Genomic DNA, 24,533 nt, shown 5'->3' with positions numbered 1-24,533 from the left:
CCTCAACTCTGTGAAACTGTCCTCTGCTTGGATTCCCTCCCCCTGCCCCCATGGTTCAGAACATGCCCTCGGGCAGAAAGTCTGGGCAGCCAGAGAGCTCACCTTACTTGTTTCTGGTCTCTAAGTATCACAGTCTGTGTTGCCTGCTGTCCAGGGCTGAAAACAGTTGCATTATATATTTTGTTCCATGGTTTTACCAATGCACAGCTCCTAGTGGCCATTGACCAGTTGTCCCAGTGCTGCTTTTGCAGGATTTGACGTCATTATGGTGAGTAGGGAGTCCTAGGCAGAGGTGACGAAGCAGTGGTTCTCAAACCTGTCTCCTTGTCTGTCTCACTTGGAACACTTGTTTTAAACATCATTTCTAGGGGCCCACTTCAGACCTACCATTTCCTGGGGCCACAGTAATTCCCGGAGGCCTGGAATCTGTTTTCAACCACTTCCCACAGGGATTTATGTAGCAGCAACCTGGCTGGTCAGAATGAACTAGAAAGGCTTTCACTAATGATCATTGAGCACTGTTAGTAATGCAGTGTGGAACTGAACTGATGAAGAGATAGGGTCTCAAAGTCAGTCTTTTTCGTACTGTGTGAATGCTTCGCTGACACCAGAAATCACTTGGAGAGTATTGGGTTGTCTGTGGGGCTTTTTGGTTACTGTTGTTTGCTTTCCTGGTCTTTCTCTTTCCTTCCCCCCCCCCCATATCAACTTATTCACCTTTTTTTTTAATGTTTATTTATTTATTTTTGAGAGGGAGAGAGAGAGAGACAGAGCACGAGGAGGGGAAGGGCAGAGAGAAAGGGAGACACAGAATCTGAAGTAGGCTCCAGGCTCCAAGCTGTCAGCACAGAGCCTGACTTGGGGCTCGAACCCACGAACCATGAGATCATGACCTGAGCCAAAATCAGATGCTCAACCAACTGAGCCACCCAGGCGTGCCATCAACTTATTCAATAGCATAAGAGGAAAAATCCAATTATTTGGAACTTCTCATTCTTTTTTGTAGTTGCTTTGTTTTAAGTCCATTATTATGATGATGATGTTTGCCATTTTTAGGGAAATGTTGGAGAGGAAAGTATTTGCTGTGTGGTGGCAGAAGATGTTTCAGCATCGAGAAAACCGCCTGGCAGAGAGAATGGTAAGTGGCCATCCATGAGGAGGCAGGACCTGTTTCAAGTCTTTGCACTTGCTGCCTCTTCTGCTCTGGATGTTGCCTGGAACCCAGACCCACACTGAGGGGTGTTCTGCCTGTGACCAGGACTCACGAGACAGGGCACGGCATGGGGTGCCTATTGACTTTGTCAGCAGAGTCTATATGTGGCTTCTAGGCCAGGGCAGCTTGTTAAAGCCCATTTCTTTGGCCTTGGTCATTATTTTTGGCCTGTAGATTCTTCTTGGCTCCTGTACCCATGCTACCTGACCCGCTCTGTTCTTTCCCTGCTGTCCTGCCCCAGGCCATCCTTCATTCAGAGCGGCAGCTTCTGCGAAGGTCCTGGTCCACGTGGCACCAACAGGCAGCAGCTTGTCACCAGGAGCGGCAGCGGCAAGCAGTGGCCTGTGCCCACCACCACCACAGACAGCTCAGGAAGGCTTTCTGCATCTGGAGGGAGAGTGCCCGAGGGCTGAGAACAGAGTGAGGGGCTGCTTCTGGCCCAGACGCTCTGCCATCTGAGGCCAGCTTTGACCATAGTGGTAGTGCCATCAGCTCTGAATGCCCATCGGAGAGTCCTGTTAGCCTAGACTCTGGTTTTAAGTTCCAGAAATTCTACCTGATACAGTCTATGCAAAACCAGGGCTCAAGTGAAAGTATCCTGGGGTACCTCCTGGGGCTCCCAGCCTCAGGAACTCAACTAGGGACAGACATGCTCCGTGGATCTGAGGTCCTATCCATTGGATGCATCCTACTCACTGGTTGGGGCCCATTCAAAGTGACCGTGGCCAGGGACTAGACTGATGAGCCCATTTCAGGGTAGCTGACCTCCCCCAGGACCAGCGGCTACAGCCTGGGGACAGGTTGTGGCAGTTTTTACCACACTGTATGGTCAGAGAGAGCTGGGGCAGACAGCCCACATGGATACTGCAGACACTGTCCTGCTTTGATGCCTTTCTGCACCCACTTTGTGCTGTGAGGATCTCCCCCACTCTCAAATTCTGGCCACATTTAACCTCCTAAGTTGCCTGCACATGAACGTGCTTCACTGGTACTTGAGCCCTTTAGTTGTATGCAAAAATTTGACTAGGTGCTCACTTTTCCTGAGGTGAGAGCCCACATCCTTTGGCAGCTCTTCAGAGAAGGTCTTGGTCCCCTTCTCCTCCAATTTAAGAACCACTAGGTAGGGGCCAGGGACCGTGAGGGGTGCCCAGGTCCAGGCTGCCATGCTGACTCCAACCCTCCCCATAGGAAGATGGGCCTAATGCTGGCTGCAGAATTCCACTCGGTACGGCTCCTCCACTGGGCCTGGAACAGGTGGAGGGAGGTAAGGCTTTGGCATAGACGCCCCCGCATGTGGTTGTGGCCAGGCGGAGCTGTGTGTCAGCGTGACTCAGAGCGGACATATGGCTTCTCTACAGCCTCTCGGCAACCACCTGCCTCTGAGCATGGGGGAGAGGCTGGGCAGCAGAGGAGGAAACGCTAACCTGGTTTCGTGAGATGATTGGCTCAAAGTCCCTAATATTCTTTTAGGTTCTTGCCTGAACCCACTGAACATAAAATTCCTGGTCTAACCATTTATAAGCATCCTACTTGGGGTAAAAAGTGTTTAGACCATCACCATTGCTTGAGCATTTACCCCGAGTCAGGCACTTGCCCCACCTGATCCTCACAAAGCCCCCAAAAGATATCTATTCAGAGATGAGGACTCAGGCCCGAGTACCCAGGCTGGGTGTAAGACAGAGGCACAGCTGAGCCACCCCTGGGCCCCTGGCCCTTCTTTCTGTCCACAGTGCCTGGCCCTGCGCGATGCCGAGCAGCGGGAGCTGACGCGCGCCAACCTGCATCATCGGCACACGTTGCTGCACAGGGCGCTGCACGCCTGGGGGGTAGGGGCTGCTGCTTTCCTCCATGTCCTGCCTCGCCCAGGGTGGGGGGGGGGGGGTTGCTGGAGACTTGGCTTCCCTTCCTTGTTCTCCCTGCCCCTGCTGGAGCGAGTAATTCCACAAGCCTCACAAAGAGCAAGGTACCTGGGCTGTGGGTCTTACAACCACAGGGCTGAGCTCTTTGATCCTCCCTCAGCAAAGTAAAAACAAGTGCTGCTGGAGGTACCAGCCTTACCGTCCAAGTGGCCTATTGTCTGGGCACTCTTCTGACCTTGGGACTCTGGGCTCTTGGCCTCTGCCCCCTCTGTGGTGAGTGCTCTGGGCGTCACAGCACCTGTGAGGCCTGCCTAGATATAGGGAGTGGTGTGGGCCCACAGCTGGCTCCTAGTCCTCTTGGTCTCCCACAGACTTACCAGAGCCAGGTGCAAAGCATCCTACGGGAGGTGGCGGCCAGGGAGAGCCAGCACAAGAGGCAGCTGCTATGGTGAGTCGGCATCTCTGGGCCCAGCCCGAGGAATGGGGCGCAGACTCCAGAGCCGGGCCGGACGCTCACAGCGTGGCTTTGGCGTTTCCAGAGCAAGCACCCCATTCATTGGTTCATCTCCTGTCTTGAATTCCTGCTATGTGCAGAGTGGGGTCTCGAGGAGGCAGCCGTCACTTGGACATTTGCGAGAACTCCCACTTGTCTTGCTCCTCTCAACACGGCTCCCTCCCCTGCAAGATTGAGCACCTCCTGCTCAATCCAGGGCTGCAGTGGCTCCCTTGGCCTCAGCCCCGCCTCACCTGCCTTCCCGCTTGGTCCTCCAGGCCTTTCACTGATTCCAGAGGCATCTCTCACACCCTTCAGTCACTTGCTCTCTCAGCTCCAGCTCTGTCATGAGTCCACCCTCCAGCTCTTGCTAACCCAGGCTGTATACTCACTGCTTCCTGGCAGACCTCCCTCATTCTGCTCTTTATTTTCCTTCCTCTGGATTTGTTCAGCATATCATATTCCAGACTGCTTGTTGGTGGTGGGTCTTGTGGACTTAACATCTCCACCCTCCAGGGAAGTGCCTGTCCAGCTCTTTAGACAGAATGAGGAAGAGGGAGTCCCTGAACTAACTCAGCAGCATGCATGGTGATGGGGCTCCAGTGCCCTTATGCCATCTCTATCTGTGCCTCTCTTATGGCATGACTCACCTACACTGTCACCGTTCTGTGTGCCCTGCAGCACATTAACGTGTGTGGATGTCGTATTTGGTCTTGTTCACCATGGTGCCCCCAGTACCTGGCACAGGGCAGGTGCTCACTGGCCATGTGTTGAGTGTCTGTGTCAGCATAAACATGGCTGCCAGTGAGACCAATATTGTTAGGGACAAGGAGTCCAAGGTACCTTGTACCTCGAGTGAGGAATGAGTGGAAGAACCAGAAACGGCTCACAGAAACCTTGTACTGTCTCCACACTGGTGTCCCCCCCATCTCCCCGGCCTGTGTCCTACAGGAATGTGTTCCATCGTTGGAGAGAGAACACCATGGCCCGTGTGAATGAAGCAAAGAAAACCTCTCAAGCAAGTGCTCACTATAGGCGGACCTTGTGTTCCAAGGTGAGGCATGAGGAGACCAGCTGGTCACCCAGGAGGGTTTGGAACTGTGCTTCTGCGAGGGGGTGGCACCAAAGATTTGCACTGAACGTGGAACCTGGGAAATGGGCTAACACCCTCCTCTATGCATACATAACAGCTGTGTGAGCATTTAGTTGGGTTTTATTTATTAATTTTTTTTTACTGAATTAATAACCAATATCCATTAAAACAAAAACATAGTGAGCAAACTGGTTCTTACCAGAACCAGTATTTCCTACACATGTGGAATTTTCCACTGGGACAAACTAAGCATGCTTCTGTCTTTTTATCAGAAGAGGTTCCTCACTCATTGTGGCTGGTTTTGTGGCTGCAGAGGCTTTCTAGAAAGCACAGAGCACCCCAGGAATGTGAGATTGTTGGTCATCATCCGTGGGAAGTGGCCCCCAAATGCTATGTGTGGGGCCTGTCCCCCGTGCTAGAGGAGGGAGGCCATGCCAGGATGCAGCTGTAGGAAGAAGGCATGTTACAGATGGGGAGGAATGACAGAAGTGGTCCCTGGACTTGGGGATGTTTTAGAAAAAAGCAGTTTGCCAGGAACCCAGAACAGCAGTGGTTCACCTGCTTGAAGGCTAGGAGGCACTGGTACTGGTCCTGACAACTCTGAAGCCTCCGGAGGATGAAGAGTAACACAAAGTCAAGGCCCAATCTGTTGTCAGAAAAGCTCCAAGGCCAGCCCTGGAAGGAGGGTCAGGACTCTGCTTCAGGGCACGGAAGGGAGAAGGCCTTTTTGCAGGGAATGGCATTCATGCCTGGGCAGCAAGTGTCCCCTGGCTGCTTGACTTCTTTGTAAAGTGTTCTGTTAGTGTGATTTCGTGTGTGTCTCAGTGTGAAAGATTTGCATGCAGGGGCACCTGGGTGGCTCAGTTGGTTGCGTGTCTGACTTTTGATTTTGGCATAGGTCACAGTTCATGAGATTGAGCCCCATGTTGGCTTCTGTGCTGACAGCATGGAGCCTGCTTGGGATGCTCTCTTGCGCGCGCTCTCTCTCTCTTACCCCTCCCCCATTCGTGTTCTGGTGCATGCTCTCTCTTTCAAAAATAAACTTAGGGCACCTGGGTGGCTCAGTTGGTTAATCGTCTGACTCGATTTTGGCTCAAGTCATGATCTCACTGTTTGTGGGTTCAAGCCCCACATCGGGCTCTGCACTGTCAGTGCAGAGCCCACTTGGGATTCTCTATCTCTCCCTCTCTCTCTGCCCCTCCCCTGGTTGTGCACTTGCTCGTGCTCTCTCTCTCTCCCTCTCTGTCTCTCAAATAACTAGGGGTGCCTGGGTGGCTCAGTTGGTTAAGCATCCGACTTTGGCTCAGGTCACGATCTCACGGTTTGTGAGCTCAAGGCCTGCGTTGGGCTCTGTGCTGACAGCTCAGAGCCTGGAGCCTGCTTCGGATTCTGTGTCTCCCCCTCTCTCTCTGCCCCTTCCCTGCTCATGCTCTTTCTCTCAAAAATAAATAAACATTAAAAAAAATTCAAAATAAATAAACTTAAAAAAACTTGCATGCATATAACATATAGCTTCATTTAACAAGTAATAATAGGGGGCGCCTGGGTGGCGCAGTCGGTTAAGCGTCCGACTTCAGCCAGGTCACGATCTCGCGGTCCGTGAGTTCGAGCCCCGCATCAGGCTCTGGGCTGATGGCTCGGAGCCTGGAGCCTGTTTCCGATTCTGTGTCTCCCTCTCTGTCTGCCCCTCCCCCGTTCATGTTCTGTCTCTCTCTGTCCCAAAAAAAAAAAAAAAAAAAAAAAAAAAGACAAAACGTTGAAAAAAAAAACAAGTAATAATAGAACAAAAACCCACATAATGACTTTTTGATGGCCGGTAGGAAGTTTAAGTTCTTCTATAGAATAGTCCCATCACCTGAGATACTGGGCTTCCTGTGGGGACTGGGGGTTTGGTCATTGCCTGTGTGGCTGGCTGGCGTTTCCCAAAATGTGCATGTGTGCCGTGTTCCCAACTGGGCTTATTCTATGAGGAGCTGCCAGCACAGCTGGGGTGTCCTGGGAAGTCAGGATGTGCCATGATCACATCTCTGCTCTTCATCTGCCCCTTAGGTCCTGGTCCAGTGGCGGGAGGCTGCATCAGTGCAGATATACTACCGACAGCAGGAGGACTATGCCATTAAGGAGGCCCAGAAGGTGCTGGATAGGGGTGAGCAGAGTTCCTGGAAGCTGGGGAGAGGATTGTGAAGGACACAGAACTGTCTTGTGTTCCATTTGCTTCCCCTCAGTCTTTGTATTCTTCTCCTGTAGGTGTGTTTCCTGATGCTAAAGTACCTTAGGCTAGGAAGTTTAAAACATCAGAAAATTGTTCTCTCAGTGTTCTGGAGGCCCGATCCGAAATCAGGGTATTGGCAGGGCCATGATTCCTGTGAAGGCTGGAAGGGAAAGTCCTTCCTGGACTCTTCCAGCCTCTGATAGCCCCGGTGGTCCTTGGTGTTTGTGGCTTATAGACTCATTACTCCAGCCTCAGCCTCTGTGTGCACAAGGCTATCTCCCCTGTGTCTCTTCTTAGAAGGACACCAGTCCTACTGTATCAAGAGGTCCACTCTACTACAGGATGGGGTCAGTTAATTGTGCTGACCCCCTTGCTAAATAATACACCAACCCTGAGGTTCCAGGATGAACATAAACGTGGGAAGGGGTAACTGTTCAACCTAGTACATCATAGCATTCTGTTCCCAACCAATCCCAGCCAAACACTTTGTGTTCATTTTTTTTAATGTTTATTTTTGAGAGAAAGAGAGTGTTTGTGGGGGTGGGCAGAGAGGGAGAGAGAGAATCCCAAGGAAGCTCTGAGCTGTCAGTGAAGAGCCTGACGCAGGAGTCGAACTCACAAACCATGAGATCATAAACCGAGATCAGATGCTTAACTAACTGAGCCACTCTGGTGTCCCAACCAGTTTATGTTCAAATGCAAGACCAAGGCTTAAAGTCTAATTCTTTTTTTTTTTAAGTTTATTATTTATTTTGAGAGAGGGAGTGGGGGGGAGAGGGGAGGAGGAGCAGAGAAAGAGGGAGAATGAGAGAATCCCAAGCAGGCTCCACATTGTCAGTACAGAGCCCAACGCAGGGCTCAAACTCACGAAGCATGAGATCCTGACCTGAGCTAAAATCAAGAGTTGGATGCTTAACTGACTGAGCCATCCAGGTACCCAAAAATCTAATTCTTAAAGAGGGGTCAAAGGTGGGGTGGTTTCAATTGGAAAGTCGTTCCAGGGGCTGGCTGCTTCTCAGGTCAGCCCCATCACATAGGATCCTGCTTCCTTGTATGTTTAGGGAGCAGTGGCCTTGGGCAGTCTGAATACCTTCTATAAAAGGCCTGGAGTAGATGGTCCAGACAGAAGCAGAGATGAGATGCAGGGAAACTGAGATCCATGTCCCTGAAGTGGGGTATCCAGCACTCTGAGGGGAAAACCAGTGCTTAGAGTAAATGAAGATACAACTGGAAGTGAAAACAAATGGAAATGGTTTAAATCAGACCATAGGGAAAACAGATCAAGTTGTAGGTTTGCTTCAGGACAAAAATTGATCAACTTTGGTTGGGTTCTGACTTTGGTTGTGTTGATAAACACAGATCTCTGCTTTCCTCTGGGCAGAACCCTGGGGTCAAACATCCCACACCTGCTCCACCCCTAATGTGCTTCTCTATGTCCTCACACTGCCCTTCACCCCAGAAACCAGTGCTGCGTTTCCAGTTCACTCCAAAAAAGAAGCTGAGGGGCTCAGCTCATCCCTTGGCCTCTATTTGGACAGAGCTTTGGCATCAAGGGCTGCAGAGGCCTTGTCAGTGCCAGTGTGGGTCAGGCATCCACACTCGGCCCAAGTGGTCACGGTGGGTGTTAGAGGTGACAGGCATGGGGTGCAGCCTGAAGCTGCTTCTCTGCAGGGCCAAGGGGCAGGCAGTTTCCGTAGAAGGGAGTGACACCGTGTGGTGGGCCCTGCATGGGGCCATTACAGGTGGCACAAAGGATTTGGGAGTCCACGTGACAAGACGCTGTGCTCTCAGCAAACTGCAGATGCACACAGTACCTGTGGAACCATTTTTGGGCTTAGTTAAGGCCTCGGGTCTCAGGCACACCTTGGCAGCCCAAGGATGGGGCCCAGTGCTGGGGGAGGATGAACTCAGGGCAAGGTGTCATAAAACACATTCAACAGAATGCCTAGTACAGGCGGGGTCAGATGCTGGCTGTGTGACCTCGCCAAGTATTCTTTGAGCCTCAGTTTCTCCATCTGTAAAATGGGAGTAATAGTACCTGCCTCTTGGGGTGGTCCTGTGGGTTCAGTGAGACACAATAGGCACACTTGAAGCAGTACCCAGCACGTATCAGCACTTGGTACTAATGCTCACCTCCAGGCGTGTGAATCCTCCTTCCCTGCCCTCTCCAGCAAGTCCCAGAGGACACCCCATCTTGGCATCAGTTCCCTGGTACCAACCCTCTTCTGTTGTCTCTAAAAGAAACTTCTCTCAGGGCCTAAGAAAAGGGAAAAACCTGAAAGAAAAAAATAAAAACAAAAAACAGAAGAAAGTGCTTGCTCCCTCAAGGGAGAATCTGGTGACATAAACAAAATGCATTATGTAGCCTCTGCCTGCCTGCAGTGCCCACAGTGGCAGAGGACATGGCCCAGCAGACACTGTGCCTGGCTTGAGCTGCCTGGACCAAGCCTTTGTTTCCCCCCGGGCAAAATTGAGTCATGGCGCCCCACTCCCTCAGACCGAGGCAAAGGTCTTATCCACACCCCCGGCAGCATCCTGAGGACACTCCACAGGGGTGCTGCAGACCCGTGGCTGCTGTGGACAGGCTGGTGGCTCTGGAAGGCCCTTGCAGTAAACAGCAGACCTGGTCCCGGCCTCCAGGGTGCTCACAGCCACTGAAGGTGGCCAGAGCTGTCCTCAGAGTGGCCACTGTCTGCATTTGGAGGTTTTACTGAGTACAGCTGACGCCCCAGTTCCACCCCCACACGACCTTTTCTGCTCTCTGAATTTCCACCATTGCAGAGTTGTCCGTAGAAACCCTCCAAAAGAGCAAACTCTGACTCAGATCTGCCTTAGGATGTCTCAGGACCTGGTTTCAGCGCTGGCGGGACCGAGGCCAGAGGGCAGCCCAGCGGAGAGCCCAGCTCGAGAGGGCAGCTGGGCATCACCACCGGTGGCTGCTGCTGCAGGCCATGGCCCAGTGGAAGGTGCACCATCTGGGCTGTGTCAGGAAGCGGGTGAGGCAGGCGGCAGCTCCCCACGTGCCGCTGTACAGAGGGGGTGCTCCAGGTTGGGAGACAACCATCTGGGGAAAAGGAGGGCCTTTCTGTAGAACCCACGACTACCAGGATGGGTGCTGGGTAGTTGGGATCCTGTAGGCACAAGATTACCAGAGCCTTTCTGAGAAGACTGAGGGAAACCAGTTTCAGGGTCGGGTCTCCCCCAGGCAGAAGATAGCCCAGCAGAGAGATCTGATTCATTCTGAAACATGGGATATCAGAGCTGGGAGACCTCCAGAGTCCCGTAGACACCCATGCCTGGTATGGGAGGCCCTTGGCTTCCTCCAGAACTCCTCTTCCTGGGGATGGGAGGACAATTCACTTGGGCCCAGAGCCTTTCACCCTCTGGCTGCACCCAGGTGTTTGTGATACAGGGCCCTGATTGCTTTTGTCTGCTCTCTTCCCAGCTCCTGCAGAGGCAGGGTGCCCAGCTCCTGGCCCAGACTCTTAGCCGGGCCTACTTCCGCCAATGGAAACAACAGGTGGGAGCCAGCAAGAAGCCCCTTCCCCTTCCCACTGCCTCCCAAGCCCATGTTTAACTTTTTTAAAATTATTATTTTCATTTAAGTAATCTGTACACTCAATGTGGGGCTTGAACTCATGACCCTGAGATCAAGTGTTGCATGCTCTGAGGTGCCTGGGTGCCTCGGTTAAGCATCCGACTTCGGCTCAGGTCTTGATCTTGCATTTCGTGAGTTTGAGCCCCGCATCGGGCTCTATGTTGACAGCTCAGAGCCTGGGACCTGCTTCAGATTCTGTCTCCCTCTCTGTCTGCCCCTCTCCCACTTGTACTCTGTTTCTCTTTCAAAAAAAATATTAATAGCATTAAAAAAATTAAAAAAGTCTCACACTCTACTGACTGGAGCCAGCTGGGCACCCCCACATTTAACATTTTTAATTCTACCCTCGTCCTAGGGCCCCTCCAACCTTAATCATTTCCTAGCACTGCCACTTCTTCTACCTGTGACCTGTACAAGCTCAAGTCACTTCAGGGCCTGATTTCTACAGTGTCACATTAGAAAATATTTCAGGGGTAATATCCAAAAAATTAACATGAAATGCATGTCTTTCCCAAGGACTTGATAAAACACCAGGCAGGATTGCATCATGCCCAGCAAACCTTCATGTGCAGGTATCTGGTGAGCCCAGCACACCGCCCCAAGCTGCTCCCTTCCCTAGGAGCTTTTTGCCTTTGTTCTTCCCAAAGGATCACTCCTTGGCCCACCAGCACTGGGCCCTTTCTAATGGAAGGAGGGCAGCGAGAAAAGGGTCTCAGAGTGACCAGGACGCTGTGGTCAGGGCAGCCTCCTTAAAGGCTAAACTTCCATAGTCCTCTTTTTGACCCCTAGCTGGCGAACAGGAAGCGAGAGCAGCGGGGCACGGCCCGGGCCTTGTGGTTCTGGTCCTTCTCACTACAGGCAAAGGTAAGGGGGGCTCCACACCCCACTGCCCCTGCCTCTCCAGGAGAGGGCCATGCCTCAAAGGAGGGCACACCTCCAGGGGGAGGCTTAAGCAAGGTGAACTGGGCCTCATCTCCTTTCCCTGGAGGTGTGGGCCGCGTGGCTGGGCTTGGTACTGGAAAGGAGGAGAAAGAAGGCGCGACTGGAGCGAGCTGTTCAGGCCTACCACCAGCAGCTCCTTCAGGAAGGTGCCACACGCCTCTTACGGTTTGCAGCCAGCATGCAGGCCTTCCGGCAGCAGCTGCATGCCCAGCAGCAGGTGCAGGTGAGCCCTGGGTCCTCCACCCCTTCTCCTGGGGAACAGGCAGGACCAGGCATGACCTGACCAGAGGCCTGTTGCAGGCGGCCCACAGTCTCCACCGTGTGGTCCATCGCTGTGCCATGCTGTGGAAACAGAAGGTTCTGGGCCAGGGCAGGGAGCCTCAGCTCCTGACATCCACCATGCCCAGCAGGAGAGTGACATTTGACCATCCCCTTTCCACCTGTGTTGCTGCTGGGGCTGGGGATGCCGCCCTGGAGGCCAAGAGGACACGAGATCCTCAGTCACGGGGAACTCTGGGCAGCTTGGCCCTGGCTGCTGGAGACTCCCAACTTCTAGAGCTGTGAGTAGCCCAACCCTCACCTCGTCCTCCTTTCTTCCTGTCTGGGCAGAGGCTTGGACTGTACAGGAGGGAGGTCATGGCTGAGCTGCTTGGACCCCTCTCCAGTAGAATCCTGTCACATCCCTCCCATTCCCATTGGGTCCCAACTGACAGGACCGCATCCTCTGTTCCTGCAGAGCATGGGGGAGAGAACATGTAGTTTTAGGAAAAGGAATATAGGCTGTAGGGCAGCCCCGCCCTTGTGCCCCCAGACCTTCCCGTCTCCCTGCTTCTCCACGTACAGCTGAGAAATGGGCTCCCTCTCGGAAACCCTACCGCTTGTGACCTGGCCCATTCCTGCACACCGGCTCCAAGTGACCAGCACTACCTGAGCCTGGCAGAGAGGTTACCTGTGGTGGGGGCGAGGGGGGGGGGTTTGGGTACTGGACTGAGCCTCAGTCCTCTCTGCCTCCCTTACTCCCAGCCCTGATAGGGTCTGACCATGATGAGCCTGATCCCACTCTGATGTGGGAGGAGCACCAAGTTGCTATAGAGGTCAAGTGAGATGATGTGGGTGAGGCATCCCCACGTCGTCAGGCTCACTTCATTGGAATTACTGAAAGTACTATATGGCCCAGGATCACTTCTGGTTCACCGCTTACCTTGGGCAAGAGCCTCTCCTTCTCTGGCCCTCAGTCTCCCTGTAAGATTGGAGGGGTCAGACTGGGTGCCCCAAGCAGCCTAGAGGAACAGGCCTGTGTTTCTTCCCAGCAATGCTGCCCGCTTGGCAAGAAAGCAGCCTCGACGCCCACATTTCCTGCTGGAGCCCGTGCAGAGCCAGGGGCCCCTGGGGTGTCGCACCCTTGGGAGACCAGGGTATGTTTTATGGTCCTAGGGTGAGTGGCCCCCTTTCCCTCCTGGTCCTCAGGAGGGTACTGTGGCCTGACCACCTCCTGCCCCTCCCTCTGCGTAGGCCTGAGGCACCGTGGGAGTGTAACCCAGGTGTGACCCAGCCAGCGGGCCCTTCCCTGATGACGCCTTGCCTGCCAGAGGCCTGGACAGCACTGGTCCCAGGCAGCCCCCTGCCCCAGCCCAAGACCCTACCAAGTCACCCTGGCCCAAAGTTGCCCCCCACATTGAATATGGGCCCAGAACTGCTGCCCCCTTCCTCCTTCATGCCATGTGGGGTGGAAGCACCTGCCAGGGTAAGTCCTCCTGGTCACCTGGGGTCTCATTCTTTGGTCTGGCCTTCAGTGCTCTTCCTCATATGCTCGGTGCTGTAGCCGGAGCTGTACTCACTGCTTCCAGAGCACTGCCAGCTCAGGAGGATGCAGCGAGGCCACTCATGCATTCACCAAGTGTAGGTGTCCCTGTCCTAGGGACACAGTATGGAAAGGCTGCTAAGGCCCCCCTTGTGAAGCTTCTATCCTAGAGGTAGAGACCAAAGAGCCCCAGACATAGATGAAGACACTGCAGATCACGGAGGGTCTTGCAGGCCCTGGGGGAATGTCTGGATTTTAAGGAAAGTAGGAAATGGTGGGGGCCTGTTGGCTGCTGTGTTCCCGTGGCCCAGCGGAAGGTGCTGGGAGCCAAGATCAGGTGGTGGCTGTGGGCAGAGCCCATCGTGGGAGGCAGACTAGGCAGGACCTGCTCTGATGCTCCGATGGGTTTGATAAGGGTGAGGAGGGAATCCAGGATGGCTCCTGGGTTTCTGGCTTGAGTAACTCCAGGAAAAACGAGTTCTTTTACTGAAAGAGGGAAATGGGGGTAGGGAGCCCATTTGGGGTAAAGCCTGAAGAGTTTATCTTAAACCTGTCAAATCTGAGATAAAGCAACAAGATTCTGGGTGTGGTCAGGGCTGGAGAGCAAAACTCAGTCCACATAAGGTGAAGGTAAACCCTTGGGACCTAAAGAGGTCACCTGGGAGGAAAGGGGCAGAGGCTCCTGAGGGCATGTGACATACAAGTGAAGAGTCTGGGCAGGGATGGCCAGGTGGTAGAGAAGGTCCCAGTGCTTGGTAACGGAGGAGACGGCAGCAGGGTTGGGACACCCCCCAGAGTTGGTGCCCGAAGAGAGCTGGTCAGTCGTCACCAGAAAGGAACGGAAGGTGTGGGGTCTGACGAGGATAGTTGCCTTTGACCACTTTTCTCCCTGAAGCGCAGGATCGCCGCTCAGAGTGAGGTGAGGGTAAAACGGCTGCTTGGGGAGGTAAAGAGCCAGGCTCTGGGGAAGGGGCGGGACTGGCCTGCACAGGTGTGGTGTTCCTTGAGCTGCTTGTGGGACGTCCTCCTATCAGGTCCTAAAGAAAGGGGCAGAGCCAGGGCCAGACTAGGTGAGCTGGCTAGGTCAAGTCCTGTGGCCTCACCTCCCCATACCCCTGCAGTGGGTAGCCTGGGTGCCCCTCCCCAGCCTTCCTTCCTGCTCATCTGTCCTCTCTTTACAGGCATCTACACAGCCCATCACCCCTGGGCTTGTGCCCCAGGCCTCTCCATCTGCAGCCAGTGTCCCCCACCCCCACCTGCTGCTTCCTGGGGACTTCACAGGCACTGGGCCCGGGCCAGGCTCTGCAGGCACAGGTGTGTGCCTAAGGCCTGTCCACACTGTGAGCGCTCAGGCCCCTGCCCGGAATCCCTCCATCCAGCCGTGGCGTAGCCGGGAGGGTGACCAAGATCAAGCTTATTCTCCTGTTACCATGGGCCATACTGACCTGGAGGCCGAGCTTGAGGGCATCCAGCAGCAACTGCAGGACTACCAGACCATGAAGCAGAACCTCTCGTAAGACCCAGAAAAACCCCAGCCGTGTCCCCAGAACTGGCTGCCAGGTTCCTTGGGGTGTTTTGCCTGTGCCCACCCCCCACACGTGGCACCTTTGTCCCTCAGTCCAGCTCAGGTCTGCCTCACCTGTGGGATAAAAGGGAGCAAAACTTTCCACCTAAGTCAAGTGCGAGGCCAGCAGTCCAGTGACTGTGACGATCAAGGTGCAGAAAAGACAGGCCTGCGCACAGGGGGCTCTCCTGTCTTGTCTGTGATCCAGGTCCAGAGCCTGTCTCCCCCCACGCCCAGGAACAGGGACGGGGAGGAGTTCCACCAGGGCCCACCTGAGTTGCCTGAGCTGGTGGTGGAAGCTGACAGAGGAACAGAACCCTCCCTGCCCCAACCAGAAGTAGCAGATGTGCTGCTTCCCTAGCTGGAGGCACTGCCAAGGGCCTGGCCAGGCTGGCAGCAGATGTCTCACTCCCTCAGGTCCTGCCAGCGGCAAGCCAGAAGCCTGCGCCGGTGGCTGGAACTGAGCCAGGAGGAGCCCAGGCCTGAGGACCATGAAGCAGAGCAGCAGGTGCAGGAAGAACTGCAGGAGGTGAGACCCCAGGCAGCCCTGGGACAGCTCCCTTGGCTGTGCTTTGTCTCAGCTCCGCCTCCCGTCCCCCAGGTGGAGTTGCAGATCCAGCAGCTGGTCTCTGAGCTCCAGGCCCAACGCCAACCCATTCGTTCCTGCATCGCCCGCGTCCAGGCCCTGCGGCGGGCTCTGTGCTAGTCATTGCCCCAGGGAGGCCTCAGCCCACCTCCAGGAACAGAACGCAAAGCTGCAATGAGTTTTATTTTTTATTTCAAAATGTTGCAATTAAATGAATTACTGTTCAGAAGTCTCCCACTTTTCATACAAAAATACTGTGCTACTGATACAGTTGAAAGAGTTCAAATGGCTTCTCCTGCAGGAGAAATTCACAGCGTCCCCAGGAAACCTGAACCCTGGTCCCACTGTCGGTGGCTCCCTAAGGATTGTGTACCTGTTACCTGGGGACAGGTGTGGTAGGCACGGACCCGCCCCCTCCCAATACACCAAGGCTCCTCCTCTGCTTCCAACACAAGCCCCTGAATCAACAGCAGCGACTTACCATGTTTTATGTGGGTCTGGATATGAGTGGGGGACAAGCTCTCCCCTGGCCCCCATAGGTCACCCCTGCCTGCCTGTCCATTCACTTTGGACACCGTTCAGGGGATTCAGTAACTGGTCTTGCTTACTGGAAAGAGGACTTGCCAGCTCCGGAAGGTCACTCAATGGGACCTGCTAAGCGCCATGCCATTAGACCCCCTCAGAAGACGCTGGCAGAGTCCAGGATGATGCATTCAGCCACAAGTGCAGAGAGACAGCTTTTCCCGAACAAGCAGGGTGGGATGAATTGGGAACAGAAAGCAGTTGTGTTAAAGGCCACATGGCCCTGCTCTGGGGGCAGCACAGCCCAGTCAGTGCAGGAAAGGCAGAAGGGGAGGCCAAAAAGCAGTGCTGGGGATACATAACCACTTCTGTCTTACAACAGAAACCAAGACCAACTGAACACCCAGCCAGGAGACATAGGGTCTCCAGTTTATACAGATTAAAAAAATCTCCAAAAGGGAATTTGAGATCATCTTGGCCTACATGTTCTTTCTCTTTAGAGTGGGAAGAGGGGACCACATAGGTTCAGGGTCAACAGGGGCTCTGACCTCATCTACATCTCTGGGACAGCAGAAACTAGTCACCCAGGTCCTGCCTGGTCAGACTCCACAGCCCTGAGACCCCTCCCTGACCAGCCGCGGAGGCTCCCCTCTAAAAGACCCTCCTGTTTGTTTGAAAAAGCTCCCACAGTAGCCACCACCAGGAGAGAGGCTCTAGAGGGAGCCCAGAGCCTCCCCAAACCGAATCTTCTGTCCAGCTTTCAGCTTAAAGTTGAAGTCCTTGGGGGCCTCGAAGATGAGCACGATGGTAGAGCCCAGGTTGAACTCGCCCAGGTGCTCTCCCTTGCGCATGGGGATGCCCTCCTTGTTGGCATGCGTCACGAAGCTGAAGTCATTGTAGGAACCCTTGCTATAGCGCGGGCTATTTGTGTGCAGGTCCTGTGGGAGGCCAGAGGCACAGCATGTGGAGTCTGCTCCTGGACTCGGAACATACCTCTGCTGCCTGTCCCCAACCCAGACTGGAAAGGGAGCTAGGGACAGTGACTTGATGGGCCAGGTCTAACCACAGTCCCCAGTATCAGCTGTGAACTGGGACCCAGAAAGACATAGAGGAATCAGACCCAACTCTCCTCCAGCATCCAGGGTGGGTGAGGCGGTCACAAGCTGACACCAAGAAAGGCAGCTCCCGGGGAAGGACAGGCAGTGGCCACCCTCTCACACGCTCAGCCTCCAAGCAGCACGCCTCACCCTGAGCTCAATGTTCTTGCTGGGTTCCCAGCAGAAACAAAGTGCGGGCTGGGAGGTTAACCCCCTCCCTCTCTAACCACCTCCAGACGAGCAAGTGGCAGCACATCTGGGGTTGGGGCTGGCAGAGCAGGAGCCCAGGACCCAGCCCCTCCTCAGGGCAGCTGCTCAGCAGAGCCAGGCCTAGCAGGGGCCCATCTAGAACTTACAGTCCCAATAGATCTGGCTGCATGGAAGAGGAGGTGGGGGAACTCCAAGTGGCCCAGCCCTTGGGCCTGGCTCTGCTTACCCGGTCAAAGTAGATGCGTATAGAGCCCACATTGGTGGCCCCCACGGCCGTCAGCGAGAAGAAGCCGTGTTTCCAGTCCCCAGTGAGGACCACCCGTTCATTGTGGCAAAAGAGCTCTTTGATCCAGCGGGCCATGCCGGGGTTCACGGACATCAGGGAGCCTGTGGGGTTAGGGACACTGTTATTCCCCACCCAGCAAGAAGACCAGCCTCCCAGAGTCTCATGTCCACCCATATCATTCCAAATGCAGAGTGGGCTAGACCCCAGGCTGCACCTTGCTGCCCACATCCGGCCAGACTAAAGCAGTCACCTCCCCACCTCAGCACCCCAAATGTGGAGCCCCGGTCCCTTAACACCAAAAAGCGGGAGGCTCTGGCCAACCTGGGAAGTGGCGCCGGTGGGAAACGGTCCAGTCAGTGGGAGAATGGAAGCAGTGGTAGTCCCCGGGGGCCAGGTAGATGACACAGTGGTAGAGCTCATTGCCTTCTCGAGTGACCAGCTGGTTCCTGAAGGAGCCGCAGGGGGTAGCTGTGGGGGGCAGACACGAGGGCCAGGCTCTCAGACAAGCACCTGAGCCTGTGTAGTCTGGACGTGGGCTCCAGGGATGCCATGAAGCTCCACACAGTGATTCCTGGCCCTTCCCTCCCCAACCCATTCATGTCCTTCTCCCGGACACCCAGCCCAGCACTGCTGCAGCAGGGCCGTGGGGGCCACCACCAGGCACCAACCCACCTGGAGGGAAGGGCAGGTCCTCTGTGGAGATGCGTGGACCCAGGAACGACTCCAGCGAGTAGGTGACCCCCTTCACCTGCTCCACTTCGCAGTTCTTCACCTGCCCAAAGTTCAGGATCTTCCCATCTGATGGGCTGATCTGAAAGGGCAGAGAAAGGCTTGCCACTAAGGGAGGCAGGGGGACTCCCCTAGCCTGAGAGGAGTACCCATGGGCCACCAGTGGAGGCTGCCGGGACTGGTTCCCAAAGACACAGGTGACAATGCCGTTTCTGGAGGGAGGAGTGGAGGGCAGGATTGGGCCTCACCACGCTGTGCAGGCCACACACGGGCCGGGCCTGCGGCTTCAGCTTGCGCCGGAAGAACTCGCTGAGGTTGCGGTAGTGGTGCAGGTCCTCCACGGCGGCCTCCTTCATGTTTACCCCGAAGGTCCAGATATACAGGCTGTACACAGGCCTGCGCAGCCAGTGCGGCAGCTCGACCTGGTTGAGGCGGCCCCAGGCCCGCGACAGCAGGCGCGTTGGCACTGACTTGTACAGGGCCACCTGCAGGCCACAGATAGGCAGATGAGTGGGCCGCCCTGCGTGCCCCCTGCCACCCCCCAGTCAGCCACCACCTCTGGCCACCTGGGCACCCGCGATGGCTTTGTGATGTGGTTGTTTCCTACTAGGAACCAGACTGAGCTTCCCAAATACTCTCACAGACCAAATACTGGCCGAGACTGTGACACAGTGACCTAAACTCAGTATTTCAGTCATTTCATACACAGGTCTAACAGCAACTGCCCTGGTCCCCAGGAGAGACTGGCCAGCACAGTCTCACTTCTTAAGGAAAGGAGGGGCATAAATGGCTCTGATACCTGCACAGAGACGCTGTGGCAGAAAGGGGCAGGACCCTGGGTGCAGGCGAAAGTTTACAGCCCAAAGCACACATTCTGGTCCAAACAGAAAGCGGAGGGAATATGGCCTGCACAAGGTCGGGGACTTTCATATGAGGATGCGCTGTATCACTGTCACCCCCACCCCAGCCGGCAAGCACCCCCGGACACAGCTGCGCCCTACCCAGCCCGCCTGAGCTCCGAGGCACTCTACTGTGAGAGACTGGTCCACAAAGCTGTCTGCACCTGGGGCTGCTGCCCCGAGGCACAGGGGAATCGGCCCCAGCTGTCTCTGTTGGCACCGCGGGCCAAACTCCCAGGGCCAGGCGACCTGGAAGGGGAGCGCCTCTTAAACCCCAGGTGCCACTGCCACAGTGGGACCTGCCTCTAATTGGCAGCTGCTGCCTGTCAGCCCGACCTAGACACCAAGTCCCCACGGTGTAAGTATAATTTCATTCCAACTTTAAACACCTCTACAGTGCACTGAGCTAATGGCTCCCCAAACTCCTCACAGCTGATGTGCCCATCTCAGCATAGGGTGCCCTACTTGGGGTCAGCCTGCCCAGAGAGCCCAGGGCAAGAGAGCCGGCCCTCTAGGGAATGGTGGCCAGGTCGCTCCCTCATCCAGCTCTGCCTGGGGCTCCCACATCCTCAAAGGCATCCACACCCTAAGGGGCCCAGACAGGCACCAGCCTTCCTGAATCACCCTCTGGCATCCTGCAATTGATTCACATTCTTCTCAAAATCACCTCTGAGCTCTCTTCTACCTGAACCCAGGGAATCAGACACCATTTTCTGAATGCCCAGTGTGGGTTCCTCTCAGAAACAGAGCCCCTAAATGGCACAAATGCAGGCAAGGAAAACAGGCGGTGCACAGCAAGCCCTCAGGGCCACCAACCAGCCTGGCCTTCCCAACCAACTCGCCTGTCAAGATGACCAACCAGGGGGCTCAGCACCCACACCATCACCTCTAATCTGACAACTGTTTCCTTCTCTGTTTCCGTGTCCTGGGTCCCAACCTCAGGCCTGCGCCCAGGACGACCAGGCCAGCAGTCTGCACACTTACCCTGCTCACGGGCCTCCATCCCACCCGGCTGAGCGGTCTGAGGGCACCGAAGGGCAGGAGGTAGTAGAGGACCGTCAGGGGCCAGGAGCGCAGTTTCAGGGCAGGTCTGGACATACAGCTCAACTGTCCCAGCCTCCGCCTCAGTGCCAGCTGGGGGAAGTGCAACCTGCAGAGCAGATGTCCGCGCACAGCCAGGTCAGCAGTCAGGGTCTGGGAGGCCCCACCCCACCCTCAGCAAGCTTGCCTCTCTATGGAGTCCAGCAGCACTGCCATGGCCCCTCAACACAAGCCCATTCTGAGTTGGGGGCTCAGCTGCCTCTGGTCGGCAGACTCACATCCCAGTCTCACCCACCTGCCTACCAGCTTAGGAGGACTAGGAATCAGGGGCAGCATGGGGAAGACGGGGTGCACAGCCTGCCTCACAGCCCCCAAATCCTGGGGCCAGCTCTGCCCACAGAGGTGCCAGGAAGACAGTCTGATCTGGAGCCCCAACAGTGCAGAAGCACAGAGCAGCGGGGAGCTACGGCTACCATTGCACTGCAGGATCTGGGAAAATCTCTTCAAGGCTCTGGGCTTCTTGTTTCCTCATCAGATAAATTAAGGGATTGGGCCTGGCAAGACCCCAAAAGAAAACACCCATGAACGTGTACCTGCCCGCACGCACACCCCTAACAGCTACAGCTCCATCCACCTGCCTGATCTTTCTACATCACATCAGGTTCTCCAAAACAGACCCAGAGGTTGGTGGGGGGAACCTCACCAGAAACCCTGAGACCACCTCCCAGGTCTGCCGGGGTCACACACCTCAGCCAAACCCCTCCTTTCAACAAAGCCCAAATTCAGTGCATTCAGCACAGGCTCAGCCTTGCGGGGATCTGAGGCTGGGTGGGCCTTTTCACCAGAACCCTGGCCTCCTGAGACACAACAGGGACACCCAAGTCCCCTGGTCTCATGCCTAAGCACTAGAAAATGTTCCTGAAGCCCCAGTGCAGCCATCAGAAGACCACCTTCCCACCCGCTCTGAGAGTGTCCCCAGGCCTAAGTTTCCTCATTTGCAAAAAGACTGCATTCAACTGGATAATCTAAGGCTCCCATCCACTCTCAGAGATGCCATGTCCTCTGCCCCCCATGTTGCTGAACAAACCAAGGAACAAAGAGGCATCTCAGCTGATACCAAAAAGAAAAAAATGGAGAGCCAAGCTGATGGCCGGGCACCTGCTATTCAATGATGGCAATGGAAGATGCTTCTTTCCACAGCTCACCAGACTCCCTGCGTTCATTCTCTCCCACCCCACCCCACCCCACTGTGTTTTCAAAAGGTTCAGGAAGGTAATAGGGCCAAACAAAGCTGTACAAACTCCTGCTGTCCCCAGGGCTTCCCCCACCCGCCCTGATCACTGCAGAAGCCCAGGGACCAATCCTAGAAGAGTGGCACCTCTCCAGAGCAGGGTGGGGAGCGCCTGGGGGTGGGGGCCTGGGAGCAGCAATTAGGGAGCAGCAGACACTAGGCCACCAGCCCGCTCTGCCTCCCCAGGTACCTGAAGCGGGCTCTCCGACTCAGGCCCCCCGGGCCGGGCCCCTCCAGCCTCGGGGGCTGATCCCCCTGCCCCCTGCCGCCACCTCCACCTCGGGGCCGCTGGACGTGAACTCTGACCTTCCGGAGGTCGTGGCGGGGCACAGTGAGGTTAGGACGCGGCCGGCAGCATCTCACCATTTCGCTGCTCGGAGCTCCGGTCCTCGCCGAGCCTCTGACTGACACATGGTGGGCGGCGCCAGGCACACTCGCCTTTGTTTCTCCTCCTTCCTCCCTTCCCCCCAGCCAGGAGCTCCTGCGCTGTCACCACTCCTCGGGCTGGCTGCCTCGTGGCTGGTGGGCCGCTTCCCAGCTCAGTTGGGTCCTGTGGTTCACTGGGCGCAGCTTAGAGGTTGGGGCTATCGTGAAGACAGGCACTGGTCACACCTGCTTGGGAAGCAGTGGGGGCCTGAGGCCTCGGACACAAGCCCCTGCCCTCCACCCACTCTGTCCCCAGGCTGGGCCACCTGCCCCCTCCAGCGCAGCGAGCTAATGCCAGAGAAGGGACCAGGCGCCTGTGGGAGCAAGAAGCACAAGCTTGGAATCTGAGCCCTGTGCTCCAGGCGGGCACCCAGCGTCGGCCTGTCTGCAGCTCGAGCGGCCCCTCCCTCACCAGGACCTGACCCATTTTCCATTCAGGTGACAAAACAGCATCTGAGGAATGAGGGAGCGGGAAGACAAGAGAGACACGGTGGGTGGGGGTCAGACGCTGGAAACCTGACCTGCTCCAGCTCTCTCACCAGCCCCCCACAGCCAGGCGTCAGAGCCTCCCATCCCGGCACAGACCCCCCCAAGGCCTCCTCAGCAGATTAGCACACTCATGACGTGATCTGAGGGAAAACCAACCAGGACTGAAGCCCAAACCAGCCCCTCACTCGGATCTTTGCTGTGGACAGCACTCTGGCCCTGCCTGGTGATCTGGGAGGACACGCCCACAGGCCCTCACAGATAATAGGAAAGGAGAGCAAACATTCCACAGTCGTTGCTGTCTGAGCCCAGGGATAGTCAAGGACCCAACCAGCCTGGCCTCCAATCCCAACTGCAGGCTACAGAGGACAGGCACTTGCCACCATCTTTAGACGCAGAGATGCAGGCCCTGAAAGAAGCTCCCAAGGCAGAAAGCTGACCCAGCAGAGGTCAGCTGGTGGCTGGTGGGCTGCTTCCCAGCTCAGTTGGGTCCTGTGGCTCACTGGGCGCAGCTTAGAGGTTGGGGCTATCGTGAAGACGGGCACTGGTCACACCTGCTTGGGAAGCAGTGGGGGCCTGAGGCCTCGGACACAGGCCCCTGCCCTCCACCCACTCTGTCCCCAAGCTGGGCCACCTGCTTGCTCCAGCGCAGTCCCAGGCCAAATGGTGACCCCCGCACAGCCAACTGACTCACAACAGAACAAGAGGCCCCACTCAGACCCGGCTCCACCCACACAAGGGTGAATGTCTGATGCCCTGGCAAAGGCACCTCAGCCAGAGGTGAAAATGCCAGTCCCTGGCGAGTCAAATCCCTCGGAGTGTAGTGTGCAGTGGGAGCCAGCACAGGTTGAGTAACATCCGAAAGTAAGCATGGATTTCCAGCCCTGACCAAGGAAGTGGCAAGGCCTGGCCACCCCAGACCCAGACCCCTCCAGCAGAGATCATCCCCAGGCCACTCACCTGAGTGGCAGGACAGCTCACTATGGGTGGGCACCTGGTCTCAGCCAGAAGCGGATACGCACAGGAGCCTCCTCTGACCTAAGGGCCAGGCCCCGGGACCCATGGACACCACTGTGTCTATCCCTCACCCATTCTGAGCCTCCTAACTTTCCCATCTGTGACAGGTCACTTCAACTATATCACCCATGTACTGAGCACACACCCCACCCCTCCATGGCCCACCAGGCAATGGGGCCCCACAATGGCCTCCTGTCAGCTCCCCAGGCCCAAATGGGTGACAGGCAGTCAGGACTAGGCACAGTGCTTGAAGTGCTTGACTTCTAGGACAAGGCTCTTGCCCCCACTCGAGAAAGCTCAGACTGAGTGCACAGGATTTCCGGTGAGGCCAGTGAGGCCTTGTGGAAGAGGATGGGGACCCCAGTCTCAACCTGCCTATTTCCCCCACTATGTTACCAGATGGGGCAGTGACCACTGCAGCATGCTGCCAGAAAGGCACATGCTGGAGCCCACAGACAAACCTAGCTAGACCCAAAACCTCAGGTCCTCAAAAACAGATTCCTGTGTATGCCTCTGCCATTTCATTTACCCCAGGGCCCCCAGTGCAGGGACTTGGCCAGGCCTCACGGCCCACCACAGTAAACTGGGCCTTCACCCTTCCTCCTGCAGTGCACGGTGCTCAAGGGGGCCCAGTTCAAGTTGCTGCTATCCTAGACTCTAAGAAACTGCCCCCACAGGGCCAGGAGGATGACCTGAGCCCTCAGTCCTACCTCCACCACCACTCTACCTCCTCTTCCGAAATGGGTCAGGGACCAGACTGTCAAGTTTCTTCCAAATCACCATGCATGGGCCCCAAAAGGTCCCCAGGGAGCAGACATGAATTCACCTGTCCCCAGAAAACAGGCTTGGCACCCTCTGTCTAGCTCAAAGCTGCAGGATGGAGGAAAGGGGCTCCCCTAAGGCTCATTCCTTCCTGCTTCCCAAAGGCAGAGCCACTTCCTAGGCCAACAGTGCTCCTGGCCTCCCCATTATGGTGCCCCACTTGCCCTCCATTCCTGCGATGACCCTTGGAGCCCAAGCCAAAATTTTCTTACTCTCTGGCTCCTTGGAGCCAGGCCCAGATGAGGAACCCAAAAGCAGGACTCCCTGAAGCAAGGGAAGTACAGTTACATTCCCTCTCTCCTCCATCTCAAGGACACTCTGTGGAGAAGAGTTGTGAGCTGTGACC

General features: G+C 55.8%; 2 protein-coding genes across 15 annotated transcripts in view; one reads left to right on the top strand and one right to left on the bottom strand.

Annotated features, from left to right (window-relative positions):
* Positions 1–15,587, top strand: part of SFI1 (SFI1 centrin binding protein) — a 106,279-nt gene extending 90,692 nt beyond the window's left edge. For 5 of the 10 annotated variants that reach the window (XM_043559190.1, XM_043559188.1, XM_043559189.1 and 2 more), the window contains 16 exons: positions 1,057–1,138; positions 1,455–1,633; positions 2,402–2,477; positions 2,944–3,039; positions 3,444–3,520; positions 4,517–4,619; positions 6,708–6,804; positions 9,706–9,866; positions 10,316–10,390; positions 11,258–11,332; positions 11,457–11,633; positions 11,711–11,970; positions 12,721–12,825; positions 12,923–13,154; positions 14,393–14,724; positions 15,193–15,587. In XM_043559190.1, the coding sequence (XP_043415125.1) occupies positions 1,057–1,138; positions 1,455–1,633; positions 2,402–2,477; positions 2,944–3,039; positions 3,444–3,520; positions 4,517–4,619; positions 6,708–6,804; positions 9,706–9,866; positions 10,316–10,390; positions 11,258–11,332; positions 11,457–11,633; positions 11,711–11,970; positions 12,721–12,825; positions 12,923–13,154; positions 14,393–14,724; positions 15,193–15,481 (2,416 nt within the window). In that variant the 3' untranslated portion in view covers positions 15,482–15,587. Of the gene's footprint in view, positions 1–1,056; positions 1,139–1,454; positions 1,634–2,401; positions 2,478–2,943; positions 3,040–3,443; positions 3,521–4,516; positions 4,620–6,707; positions 6,805–9,705; positions 9,867–10,315; positions 10,391–11,257; positions 11,333–11,456; positions 11,634–11,710; positions 11,971–12,720; positions 12,826–12,922; positions 13,155–14,392; positions 14,725–15,192 lie in introns of those variants that run through there. The other 5 variants (XM_043559193.1, XM_043559187.1, XM_043559186.1 and 2 more) reach the window with 4 other exon arrangements.
* Positions 15,537–24,533, bottom strand: part of PISD (phosphatidylserine decarboxylase) — a 35,681-nt gene continuing 26,684 nt past the window's right edge. For 2 of the 5 annotated variants that reach the window (XM_043559197.1, XM_043559196.1), the window contains exons 2-8: positions 21,800–22,048; positions 20,089–20,254; positions 18,454–18,690; positions 18,149–18,287; positions 17,798–17,944; positions 17,417–17,577; positions 15,537–16,821 (exon numbers count right to left, since the gene is read on the bottom strand). In XM_043559197.1, coding sequence (XP_043415132.1) covers positions 16,597–16,821; positions 17,417–17,577; positions 17,798–17,944; positions 18,149–18,287; positions 18,454–18,690; positions 20,089–20,254; positions 21,800–21,849 — 1,125 coding nt within the window. In that variant the 5' untranslated portion in view covers positions 21,850–22,048 and the 3' untranslated portion in view covers positions 15,537–16,596. Of the gene's footprint in view, positions 16,822–17,416; positions 17,578–17,797; positions 17,945–18,148; positions 18,288–18,453; positions 18,691–20,088; positions 20,255–21,742; positions 22,049–24,533 lie in introns of those variants that run through there. The other 3 variants (XM_043559198.1, XM_043559199.1, XM_043559195.1) reach the window with 3 other exon arrangements.

This window comes from Prionailurus bengalensis, chromosome D3 (genome assembly GCF_016509475.1).
Source record: "Prionailurus bengalensis isolate Pbe53 chromosome D3, Fcat_Pben_1.1_paternal_pri, whole genome shotgun sequence".
NCBI lineage: Eukaryota > Metazoa > Chordata > Mammalia > Carnivora > Felidae > Prionailurus > Prionailurus bengalensis.
Note: the sequence above shows the minus strand (reverse complement) of the source record. Positions and strands in the feature narration are given on the sequence as shown.